The 13061-nt window shown below is 43.0% G+C and overlaps 1 protein-coding gene across 1 annotated transcript in view; it reads left to right on the top strand.

Annotated features, from left to right (window-relative positions):
- The first annotated feature begins 3893 nt into the window (after positions 1 to 3893).
- LOC123035329 (vomeronasal type-2 receptor 26-like) overlaps positions 3894 to 13061 on the top strand; it is a 9853-nt gene continuing 685 nt past the window's right edge. The window contains exons 1-6 of the mRNA XM_044453371.1: positions 3894 to 4105; positions 5357 to 5651; positions 8727 to 9389; positions 10477 to 10704; positions 11664 to 11790; positions 12848 to 13061. The exon at positions 12848 to 13061 is cut by the window's right edge and continues 685 nt beyond it. Coding sequence (XP_044309306.1) covers positions 3894 to 4105; positions 5357 to 5651; positions 8727 to 9389; positions 10477 to 10704; positions 11664 to 11790; positions 12848 to 13061 — 1739 coding nt within the window. The remainder of the gene's footprint in view (positions 4106 to 5356; positions 5652 to 8726; positions 9390 to 10476; positions 10705 to 11663; positions 11791 to 12847) is intronic.

The following is a 13061-nucleotide window of genomic DNA, read 5'->3' as shown; positions in this document are numbered from 1 at the left end:
CTTCCTTCTCTAATTTCTCACTTCTTTGGAAAACAGGCTCAATTCTTAAAGCAAGCAAACAAAGAAACCATTGAATAACAAAAGTAGGATCACGCATCTGAAGCAAAGCAAAAATGTGCAAAGATCATGGCCTGAACACAAATGTGGCAGTATTTAGAAGAGTCCAACTGAAATGCATGGGAATTATGCCTTTAGTTCCTCTCTTGGGAGGTTCATTTGGCTGCCGATTCACCGTTGACGAGTTCTGTGACATCCCGCATATCCTGTACCCACAGAAAGTAGAGTTACTGTGTATAGACGAGGTTAGAAGTACTTTGTTATTTTCCTGAGTGGGCCAACAAGGCTTAGGGAGTTGGGGATAGCCTAATTTGTTTCTGCTGTCCAATTCTCCTTTTCCCCTCCCTTCCCCCTTTTTACCTGGTTTGATCCTTTTAGATGCTGTGTTTTAGTCCCTCCGCCTCTGTATGTTACCCTTTTAATAAACTATTCTCTTCCCCAAGCTTGGGTTTGGCATGTGCTGAATGCAATGGGATCAGGGACCGGGGAGATTCTGGGTGGGATTTTGCCCAGGTGACTGGGAGAGTGGGGAATCCCAGATGGCTTTTCGTTAGATCCTTGCCCGGTGCTTATGGCATGCCCTTAGCAACCATATTTGTGAATATTTGTCCATGAAAGAAAAGAATGCTTTTCTCCCATCATTGTCTACAATCAGACTTGCAATGTGCTCCCCAGAGAGGTCCACCTGGTGCCGATGTTACACTCGTTCTGGCGCCAGGTAAAGACCTTTTTATTTAACCATCATTTTAACAATTAAGGGTTTTAGACATTTTAAGACTTTTTGTTTCGTTTGCTTCACAGTTGCACTTTCTATTTCCTCTTTTTTAGTTTACATGTTCAATTTTAAATGTTTTAATAATTGTAGTTTTAATATTGTATTTTAGAATTTTATATTATGTAAGCCATCCTGAGCGCTTCTGGGAAGGACGGGATATAAACATTTGTAATAAATAATAATAAATAATGACATTTTCTGACTGGATGTTGTGAGGTTTCATCTCACAGTTGTAAAATGGCCCATGCTTAAGCCAGCAATAAAGCTAAAGTCTTTTATTGCTACTTTTCTACAAGATTTATGATGCTACGAATAAGCTCTACTGTAATGGCCTTTACAAGTTAGTTGCTACCTTCTTAATGACGTCCCTCAGGGAACCCACATGGGATTAGCTTTCTTTGTCCCACATTTCCCTCCTGAGGTGGGACAAAGCTTCCTTTTGTTCCAATAAGAGTAAGGAATGTCTAAGAGTCGCGTGAGACAAATCTATCCCGCCTCCTGCGTCTTCTGTGTCTTGTTCAGGAGACTCAGCATCAGGAGGAAGGGGGGTATCCTGCCCATGCTCTTCATGGGCAGAACTTGTAGTGTCTTTTCTCTCAAGGCCCTCGTGGTCGGACAGGGGCTTGACTGTTTGCCCAAGGGGTAAAGGGTCAGGATGAGGGATGGCTATCTGTTCAGCTACTCCCAAGCCAGGTTGTGGAAGGGTCACTAGGCCACAGGGCCTCAAGTATAAATCCTCCTGTTCTGATGTCTGATTCTCTCTTTGGGCATTTGACTCTTCCTCATGAGGTGCTGCCTCTGTTGAGGTGTCAGGAATGACACTGGACTAGCTGCCCTCCCTTTTTGTACCTGACTCTAATGGCAGTGAATTAGTTCACTTCCATGCTGGGGAGCCAAAAATGTATTCCTGTGTGTGGGATCAGATGAAGGAACGTATCTTCTCCTTCCAAAGCATGGAGTTCCCTTTAGCAGGAATAGGGGACCCTGAAGCAAGGATCAGATTTCGACCCCTTATTGAGAAATATTGGATGGGAGAAACATCCTATCCGGTCCTTAACAGTTTCTGCAGGACACAGATGCAGCGCTTACCCATCTGACAATGGACCGATGCGTTAGAAACATTCTGAGCGAGGAAAAGGAACAGTGCCAGTTTCTGCAGGACCAGTCCCGACCCTCTCTCCATGCCAGAAAGCTCTGCAGGAGTTTCCATGCAAGATACAGAAGCAGGCAAAACAGGAGGTCTCTGCACAGGATTAAACGAGATTCCCAAAGGTCAAGGAGGCAGCACTGAAGATGCATCCCCAAACTTTCAGGCAGCTCTGAAGATGCATCGCCACACTTTCAGGTGTTCTCAAGGACAGCCTGCCGGCCAAGCTTGCTGCCTTCCACCAACGTGCGGCTTCTGTGTGAGTGACAACCACAGAATGTTCAAGTGTGCATCACAGAGGAAGAGAACCTGTCCATGCAGCTGCTGGGCAACGGGAGACCCACAGGACTTGGTTCTTCCCCTCAGTCATGGGCCTTGCTCAGTCCACCTTCCTGTTTGTGTTGCTGTAACCAAGTTTTAAAACAACCCCCCCCCCCCGCTGCTAATCACTCGGGGTGTCAAAGTCACCGCAAGTGATGCGACACTGCAGAATTTACCCAGAAGTGGATTTACAACATAGCAAATGGCTGAATTCACACAGTTTCCAATATGGCTTGTCATTCTGTGTGAACATTTCCCTGTGCACATCAGGTCTCTGAAAGTCAGCCAGTCACCGTTTGCTTTGTGGAAAGAGCAGGCTTGGCACTTCAGTCCAGCGAGGGAGGAGGAGAGCGGTCTTCCTGCAGGCTCTGCTGGTGTCAACCTGAAATGCCTCCGTTTCATCAGATGGTGGAGTGGAGGAGCAGGTACGGCAAGAGTGGGCACCCCTGAGAACTTTCAGGCATCTTTCTCGGCACTGGTCCTTTGAAATTTGATATTGCTATTGCAGCCTGGAGGTGCAATGCTGAGCATGTTTAGATAGGGAAACATCGAAGCTGGCTGGGAACACACTGTTGTGTCGGACTTTTTTTCTGTCAAAATGTGCATTGGGCAGTTTCTTTAATATCTGCTCATTTTGTGAGAGCCAGTGTGGTGAAGTGGTTAAGAGCACAGGACTGGGACTCAGATGATCTGGGTTCTAGTCACCGCTCCGCCATGGAGCCAACTGGGTGACTTTGGGCCAGTCACAGCCTCTCAGCCCAACCTACCTCACAGGGTTGTTGTTGTGGGGCTAAGATGGAGGAGGAGAAGGATGTAAGCTGCCTTGAGCCCCTTGCAGGAAAAAGGCAGGATATAAATCGGAAAATAAATAAACATCTCAATCATTTCATGACAAATACATTTGTGCTGGCTTTTATATTACCCTCTCAGGTGTCAATGATTTCAGTCACTCCTAGTGGAATGCACAGTTGGATGATATTTACATACCATAAAATAGAACGTAGCATCTGAGCCCTCACAGACCTCAACTACAACAGCTCCTTGGTTTCGGAAGAACCCATGAGATGGCGATTGTGTCCATTGTGGCCACCTTGAATCTTTCTACAAATTTTATGAAGGAGCAGTGGAGAGATGGAAGTATTTACCTCCATCAGTGCTGGTAAGGGACCAAATGTATGCTCTTGGCACCCAAGAGACTCAACTGGGCAGCTGTAATTATTTCCCCTGCAATTATATGAACAGCTGTTGTTGCTTCTCTGGGATGAAGCTTCAGCAGCTTTCCAGAAAGCACTAAAAGAAAAGAATCCAGAAGGAAAACTGAAAGTATTAATCCCCACACCTGTGATGTTCAGACCAGAGGGTGAGAGGCAGAAAGGGTTGCGTCTTTCCCCCCTTCCATAGTATAGGGCTGATTTTGAATTTCTAGACACCCAAGACCTGCTCGGCAGATTTGGCCAATGTTAAATGTCGGGATGCTATCTCTTACTTTGTGCAGGGTTTAAGCAGAGTGCTTGGAAGCGGTCGCATAAGCTGGCAATGAGGCTGTGGACAGGCACGGGGCCATCAGCTCTAGGGGGGAACTTGCAAGTCAGGATGGTGATGCTCTTGATGCTGCTTCTCCTGCTTTACATGATATGCAAGGTGGATACCACGCAGTGCCCTGTGAGTGACTCCCTCCCCATTCCTCATGAGTGGCATCAAACAGAAGACCTGCTCATTGGCGGGATCGCATCTCAGATCATTTACATTTTCCGCCAGCTTTCCTTTGAGGAACACCCTTCAAAGAAGCTGTTTGAAATCCCATTGTAAGGAATTCTCTTGTCTTTTCCCTGTGTCACTGTGTGCAGCGATGCTGCTGAAGCTTGCAGAGGAAAGAACTCTGGGCCACCGAGCCATCGCCGTGCACAAATGGAATAGCTTGCCACACATGTGCATTTAGAGGAGAGCTCTTTTCTTTCTCAGAATGCTCCACTTAAATTCACATTACTTCCTTCCTGCTTTGCATTCTGTATTCAGACTTGAGTCTCACTGAGAAATGTGGCTGGAATTCACTTCCCCAAAATTGTAACAATCCTTCAATATCACAGTATGGTGATTGCCCACTATTATGGGAAGGTGGGGCATTTAAGCTTCTAGACAGCATCATACAGTGCTCTTACCATGTAGTGCAGTGTTCCTCATGTTAGGTTGAACATCCCAGCTCTGGACAGAAATTCAGAGATAACACAGCCACACATACAAACCTATGCAACAAACTAAAGCAGCCCCTCCAAACAGAGAGTAAAATCCAGACTAACAACTTAAACATTTGCAATTTGCAGTTCTTAAAAGCATGGGAACAAGCTGCGGTTTTGTTGCTTGAAGTAGTGCACTAGCACCAACACACAAGAAAGACACACAACTGCCTTCTACCATGCTGTTCCTGTCTTCATCCGTTCTCCTGCTGTATGTTCCTTGAAACTGTTGGTTTCACCCTGGTGCAAGGCAGTACCAGCCCCGACTCACCTGGACATTACTTTGCTCCTGGTGTCCTACATGTGAGATTCACCCTGCTTTACAAGCTTGGTTTTTAGCCTCTTTTCAGTTGTGCTTCACAGACAGACACCTGTTCTGTCTCCCTGTCTTCTCTTGTGTATACAAATGCACAAATTTCTGCAGGTTTCTCCAAATTCCTGCAGGTGTCTCCAAATTCTACCTTGCCGCTTGTGAACTTTCAAGCATTGTTTCCCTTTCAAAGCAGGTTTGTGTGTGTGTGTGTGTGTGTGTGTGTGTGTTTTTTTTTGCACATTGCTTGCATTTTCTCTCATTGATCAATGCAAACTTGTTCGGTTATAGAGAGGTGCACCTTTATGCCCATTTTCACAGTTTTTCATGACCTTTGTTCTGCGAATTTCATAGGTTGTGCCTGAGCCTATTTCTAGGGCATGCCAACGGAACTGAACTGGAAGAAATTTCTTTTGCAACCCTCATCCTTGTGCATCTCTTTCCTTTTTTCTGTATTACTTTGGTAGCTTCCCCACATTGATTCTTCTAAGTACACCTATCTCTCTTTGCAGTATGGTGACCAAGTTCTACCAGCATGTCACCACCCTGGCATTTGCTGTAAATGAAATCAACAAGGATCCCAAACTCTTGCCCAATATTACTCTGGGATTCCACATCTGCGACAGCTACTATGACATGAAGTTGACCTATCGTACCACAATGGAGTTGCTCTTCAAATCCCAAAAATTTATCCCCAACTACAAATGTGACAACCAGAGACCTCCCATCATGGCCATCATTGGGGGACTGGGTGCCGAAATCTCATTCCGCATGTCAGATATATTACGCCTTTACAACATTCCACAGGTAGGATGTGTGTGAGGGTATTTTTATGAATCATGCAGATTTATGGACATTAAGATTGTGGTGGAGTGGGCAGGGGGAGAGAAAGATGATTTTGTGCAAAGTTTTAAGGGACAATGCAAACAAGAATAAATTCAGTCAGGCAGATGGAACAGGAAGGGCAGGACATTCAGGCACTTTGCTCAGATTACTTTAGAAGATAGAATCATAGAATAGTAGAGTTGGAAGGGGCCATGAAGGCCATCAGGTCCAGCCCCTGCTGTTGCAGGACACCAATTTAGAACAACCCACTCAGATGGCTGTCCAGTTTTTCCTTGAATGTTTCTAGTGTGGGAGAACCCACTACCTCTCTAGACAGCTGGTTCCACTGTCATATTGAGTGAAGAAACTTTTCCTGATATCCAGCCTGAATCTGGGTTGTCACAGCTTGAATTGATTACTCCATGTCCTAAACTCCAGCATCAGCAAGAAGAGATCTTGACCTTCCTCTTTGTGACAGCCTTTGAGATACTTAGAGATGGATATCATGTCTCTCCTCAGTCTTCTCTTCTCAAGGCTGAACATGTCCAGTTCTTTCAGTCTCTCCTCAATGGGCAGAGTTTCCAAACCCTGGGTCATTTTTGTTGCCCTCCACTGGACCCTTTCTAATTTTTCTGCATCTTCTAATTTACCTGCATCAAGATGATCTTGACTCAGTGGATGAGATTATAATGAGAACTGACCCAAAGCCATTAAAAGCTCTGTTTGGAAAATACATTTTAACACTGAAGCAGGGAAACAATAGAAACATAGAAACAGAGCGAGTCAGAAGGGGCCTCCTGGGCCATTTAGCGTGACCCCCGGCTCCGGCTGGCTTCGCTCATGACATGCCCACCATGTGCATGTCCAGTCTATCTTTGAACACCCTCACTGATGGGGCCTCTCGTGGAAGCCCATTCCACACCCTCGGGGTCCTAACTGTCAGGAAATGTTTCCTGGCATCTAAATGGAACCTTGCTTCCCTGAGCTTTGCTCCATTGGAGCGCGTCCTGCCTTCCTCTGCAGGGGAGAACAGGTCTCTACCCATCTCCATGTGACATCCGCTCACGCACCTGTATGTCACCAACATATTCCTTCTGAGTCTCCCCTTCTCCAGGCTGAAGAGACCCAGTTCCCTCAGTCTCGCCTCATGCCCCATCCCCTGCAAACCGGCCACCAACCTTGTGGCCCTATGCTGCACTGACTCTAACCTGGCTATATCTCTCGAACTAGAAGCCACATTTCTGGCTATGCAACCAAGGATGGCATTTGCCCTCTTGACCACCACATCACACTGCTGACTCATGTTTAGCCTGCAGTCAATCAGCACCCCGAGGTCCCTTTCACAAGTGCCGCTCTCCAGCCACTTGTCACCTAACCTGTACTTATGACACCTATTCCTATGCCCCAAGTGCAAGACCTTGCACTTATCCATATTGAACACCATCCTGTTGTCTCCTGCCCACTTTCATAGTCTGTCCAGATCCTTTTGGATCTGGAGTACCTGCTCCTCAGTTGTGGCCACTTCTCCAGTTTTAGTATCATCTGCGAATTTGATCAGCAGACTGTTCACCCCTTCTTCCATGTCATTTATGAAAAGATTTAACAGGATCGGCCCCAGGACAGAGCCCTGGGGGACCCCGCTTGTCACTGGCTGCTATCCCGATGATTCTCCACTATGGTTACCTTGTGCTTTCGGTCAGTCAACCATGCCCTAATCCACTGGACAGTTCTTTGGTGTATTCCAAAACTCCTCAGTTTCTCCACCAGGATATCACGGGGCACTTTGTCAAAGGCCTTGCTGAAATCCAGGTAAACCACATCCACAATGAATGCTCTTTCAGTTAAAAACAAGGAGTGTGTGCCACACAGCAAGTACTAAAGCGATGAGCGATTTGTCTAGAGAAGTTCATAAAAAAGAACTTTGTGTACAGTAGAGTAGATTTAGTAAAAAGGATAGTAACTCACAGTGAATTTTTTTAAATCCTTGATATTCCATGAAACATTTGTTTAAGATCTTGATGTTTATCCGGTTTTTTGTATTTTCTTTTTTCTTTCTCTTTAAGCTTTACTGTTATTAAAAGATTAATAGAACAAGTTTAAGGAATAGAAAGTGCTTTGAAATGGGAGAAGGAGAAGCAGTGAAACTAGAGACTGACCAGTAACTAAAATTGTAGGGAAATAATGAGTCCAGTTACTAAAGAGCCTGGCTTCTAACTCAAAAGAGCAAGTTGGGGTTAGGGGTGGGAAGGGTGGCCCCAAAGAGTACCAAATCCAGGAAAAAGGGCATGTTCAGTAAGAAGGAAGATTCTTCTTTCTCTCTCTCCAAACAAAACAAAGCCAAGAGGAAGAAGTGTGGTGTAGTGGTTAAGAGTGAAGGACTAGGACTCGACAGATCTAGGTTCTGGTCCCCACTCAGTTGTGGAACTCACTGGGTGACTTTGTGCCAGTCACAGAGTCTCAGACCAACCTACCTCACTCAGTTGCTGTTAGGATAAGTTTGAGAAGAGGAGGAGAATGATGTATCCTAGAGTTCCTTCGAAGAAGCAGCATGGGATATAAATATAACCAATAAATAAATAAGGGAAGGCCTGTGCTCCAAACTGGACACAGTCAGCTACAGGGTAGTTTAGAACTGTAATAAACTAATGAGAAAATAAAACCAGGTTTACTGATTACAAGTTCTGCCTGGGATGATGGGTATTGTAATACAATTCATGTGGAAGGCCCCAGGTTTGTGAAGGCTGGTGTATTGCATCATTGAGTGCACTCAAAGTTGACTCTTATTTAAGGAAATGTTCATTGCACAAGCAGATACAGACAGACTTAGACGACCCTATGAACCAGTCTCTAAACTAATCAGAGCTTTCTTTTGTTTAGCTTACATATGGCTCCTTCTCCCTAAAGGAGAGTTTTACAATGCAGAGTGCTTCTTTTTACCGAATGGTCCCAAATGAAGCTCATCAGTATGCTGGCATTATACATCTGCTGAAACATTTTAGGTGGAGATGGGTGGGTCTCCTTGCTGTGGATGATGAGAGTGGAGCACATTTCTTGCAGGTCCTGGAGCCGTTGCTTTCCCAGAGTGACATTTGTTCTGCTTTTGTGGAAAGAATTCCAAAACAAGCTGTTTGGTTTACAAACGGTGCCTTCAATTACATGAACTCAAACATGCATGACCACTTTAGAGACAAGAAAGCCAATGTATTTGTTCTCTATGGAGAAACGATGAGTATTATACTGCTGAAAATTGTGGCCAATTATCTAGATGAAGAGATTGAGAAAGTGTGGATTATGACAGCCCAGATTGATTTTGCATTAACAAGATTTGGAGACCCAGATCTGGGGATCTTCCACGGCACCATTTCCTTCAGTATTCACTCAAAGGATCCACAAGCCTTTGATAAATGGCTCTGGAGCATCAAACCTTGTGAAACACAAGCAAATGGCTTTCTGAAGCTGTTCTGGGAACAAGCATTTGACTGTTTCTTTCCCAGTTGCAGTGAGCCAATGAGAGACAGTGATACATGCTCTGGGAAGGAGAAGCTGGGAAGCCTTCCTGGACCATTTTTTGAAACACACATGACTGGCCACAGTTATAGTATTTATAATGCTGTCTATGCTGTGGCACATGCTTTGAATTCCCTAATCTCATCTAGATTGAGGCATGGAGCAACTGTGACAGATAAAAGAGACGAACTGCAAGAACTCCACCCTTGGCAGGTAATGTCTTCCCTATGAAATGCCTTTTTTGCCATGAAAAGATTTATTCAAACTGAGAAAGTATCAAACTCCTTCCTGCACAAATTATTAAGTACATATTACTGCATTGAAGAAACTCTGTGCATTAACATTTTTGTCAATTATTTGAGCATTACATGTTCAGCTTTCTATTGCACAAGGAGATGTATTGTATTAGGTTAGGTCTGGATGGTACACAAAATGAGCACGGAACAGTGCTTGTTCTGAAATCTCAACATTCCCCAGATAGGTTTGCCTGGTGCCGACTTTATATTCTTTTCGGCATCAGGCAAAACCCTTTTTATTTTCCTGATATTTTAATGTTTAATTGACTTTAACTGGGCTTTTAGTATATGAATGGTCGGATGCTATGGGATAAGTTTTAGTCTACTTGTTTATTGCAAGCTGTCCTGAGACATTCTGTAGGGGACAGGATAGAAAAGTTGTTAAATAAATAAATGAATAAATAAACAAAATAAACAAGCACAAAGATTCCCAAAAGTTTGATGCAAGCATTCATATAGTTAGAAATGGAATGACTGCCTCTTTTTGAAATTAAATGCAATCAGTTTTAACTTGAGTTTTCTTTAAAAAAAACCTGTATGAATTTGTAAAGCATTGTGACCTGTTCACCAATGTACACAACAACATATTTATTTTTATACATATCCAGTTTTGAATCCCTTCACTCATTGACTATAGGACAAATGAGGACATTTTGGAAACATGAACAGTTTTCTTTGCTCAGTTTTAAATTTTGGACATGCTGGAAAATATATATCTGTTTGCTTCATGGAAGACAATATAGACTCAGAAATGTATCAATATCTGACTACATTTCTTCAGGTTGGTACTTGCTCTGAATTGGAAAGTGAATTAAAAATTCAGTTAGCACATTTGAACAAATTTACCATACCTCCCAAGTCATACTTAGAGTAGACCCATTGAAATCAATGGGTCATTAGATGAGCATTGCTGGCTTATAAGCCAACTGATTTCAATAGGTACTTTAACTAACAAAATGTCTGGATCCAGCCCAGTGTTTTGTTATTCCCCCTCTTTCCACCAGCTCCATCTATTTCTTCAAGGCATTTCACTTAATAATTCAGCTGGAGAAACAGTGTCTTTTAATGATAATAGAGAAATGGAAGGTGGATTTGACATCATGAACATGGTCATATTTCCTAACAACTCCTTCCTTAGAGTGAAAGTTGGAAAGATGAATCCAAAGGAGCTTGAAGGAGAAGAACTCACAATTAATGAGGATATAATTGTGTGGCCCAAGTATTTTAATCAGGTATGGATCTTAAGGTATTGTCAATCCACCCACTTTCTGCATGGATGAGTCTGAGTGCAGAAATTTCCTTTGCTGCGTAGCCTGCCCGTTTTGAGTAATTCATGAAGTGCCTTCAATTGTATGTAGTACATAATTTTTTTAGTATTCCACATGGAGTGTTTTATTTCCTGTGAAATGGAAACACAATATATTTCAAGGCTCAACTAACAGTTATTAGGGTTGTTAAAGGGTTTAAAATGATTAAAATGGGATAACATAAGCCCATTGGACAGGTGTTGGCAATACTCCCACCATGGAATAAGATAATTATAAGAGAATTCAGTTCCTTTTTACTATTCCCAAGTTTTTTGCAGTCAAGCAACAGAGTCTAAGACAGAAAGAAAAGAATGAGTGGTGGTAAGATCAGCAACAGAGGCTCTCCTCCGGGAACACTCTTTGAAAGAGGTTAGGAGACAGAGTACTCGGAGGAGAGATTTCTCTGCGGTGGCACCCGGACTATGGAATGTGCTTGCTAGAGACGTCCGCCTGGTGCAGTCATTATATGCTTTTCGGCGCCAGGTCAAGACCTTTTTATTTAACCAATATTTTAAAGTTAGTTAATTTTAATGCTATATTTATTTATTTAATTCATTTTAACTACGTTATTTTATACTGTCATGGTATAGCCAATTTATTTATTTGTTTAGGATTGGTAGGTTTTAATGGTTGTAAACCACCCAGAGAGCCCTCTGGGCTACTAGGGTGGTATATAAAAGCAAATAATAAATAAATAAATATTAAACAAACAAATAAAAAAGGAACAAAAACAGCAATGCTCAGGAAATAATCTCCTGAATTTTCAGTGGTCCATTTAATTTTATTGTCCAAGGTTAATTGCTCTTTTATTTAAAGACCAGATGATGACCGACATTAACATTTTTAAGCATCCTCTCCTGAACCCCTCTCTTGTTTGCCAACAGGTCCTTCCCATTTCATTGTGTAGCCATTCCTGCAATTCTGGTTCTCAGAAGAAAAAGAAAGAAGGGGAGAAATTTTGTTGCTATGATTGCATTTCATGTCCAGAAGGGAAGGTTTCAAACATGACAGGTAAGTGACACATTGTACTATATTTTCTAATGCAACACACGATTCAGTGAAATATTTACTGAATGGTTAATTTAATATATCCATGGAAATAGTACAGTTGTTAGTCTACAGGTGAGCACAAATGATCTCAGTGTGATGCATCTTTCTCTTGAAAGGAGGTAAACCTGGTTCTAGTCAGTGTCTGACTACGGTAATACCTGAAACCCTAATGCGAAAGCTTTTGAAATTAATTGTTGAATAATGTAGGAATCAAAAGCTGCACTTCTATATGCCAGATGTGGGAAAATGAAGACAAGGTTTCCTTGGTCATTCTCCTACTTGCACCCTCTTCCAGCAAACCACTATTCATTTACTGAATTTCTAGCTTCTGTGCAGCTTTCCCCCTTTCAAAAAGGATGGATTTTTTCTTCCTCTATGTCTGAGCTACAGCAAAGAGCTTTTAGCTAAAATATGCTGGTACTCTTTGTATAGGATCCTCTCCCCGTTTCCTTTGGACCTTCCTAGTAGTGAAATGTAACCCTCAGAATAAGTTACTTCCTCCATTCCATAGACATGGCTAGACCTGTGTTGTAAATGAGCAAGAAAAAATGGCAGTCCAAGTAAGGAACTTCAGCCATTGCTTATACCTGCTCCAATGTACATTGACGTGGAGGATGCTGACAGGCTTGCAGTATTCTGGGGTGCTGCCACCACACTCCTTCTTGCTGTCTTGTCTTACCATGGAGCAAAACACCATCTGCAAAAACTGTATATTGCTGCAGTGCTTTTTTGGTCCATTGCCTGGTTCTTGCACACGAGAGCCAGATGGTTAAGTAGCGGTACTTCCAGCTGGGGACAAGAGGAGTTGGAATACCAGGGAAGCGCCCCTTTACAATATTTACTTCAGTGAAATTCAGTGCATTTGACCCTGACAGAACTCTCTTGAAAGGGTCTTGTTCATTGAAAGTGCCTCTGGACTCAGCCCAGCATTAAGAGTGTGTCTGATGGCATCAACAGTTGTCATCCTGAAAATTTCCCCACATGTACATGTATGATGGGCCCTCTTTCTTTTTTTCAGACACACAAGACTGTTACAGGTGTCCAGAAGATCAGTACCCAAACAAGAAGAAAGATGGATGCATCCCCAAAGTTATAGCCTTTCTTTCCTATGAAGAACCTTTAGGGACTGTTTTAGTCTTGGTTGCATTGTGTTTCTCCTTTAGTACAGCTTTCACACTGGGAACATTTATTAAGCATGAAGACACCCCCATCGTCAAAGCCAACAACCGGGA

This window comes from Varanus komodoensis, unplaced genomic scaffold, assembly GCF_004798865.1.
Source record: "Varanus komodoensis strain SLA01 unplaced genomic scaffold, ASM479886v1 scaffold784, whole genome shotgun sequence".
NCBI lineage: Eukaryota > Metazoa > Chordata > Lepidosauria > Squamata > Varanidae > Varanus > Varanus komodoensis.
Note: the sequence above shows the minus strand (reverse complement) of the source record. Positions and strands in the feature narration are given on the sequence as shown.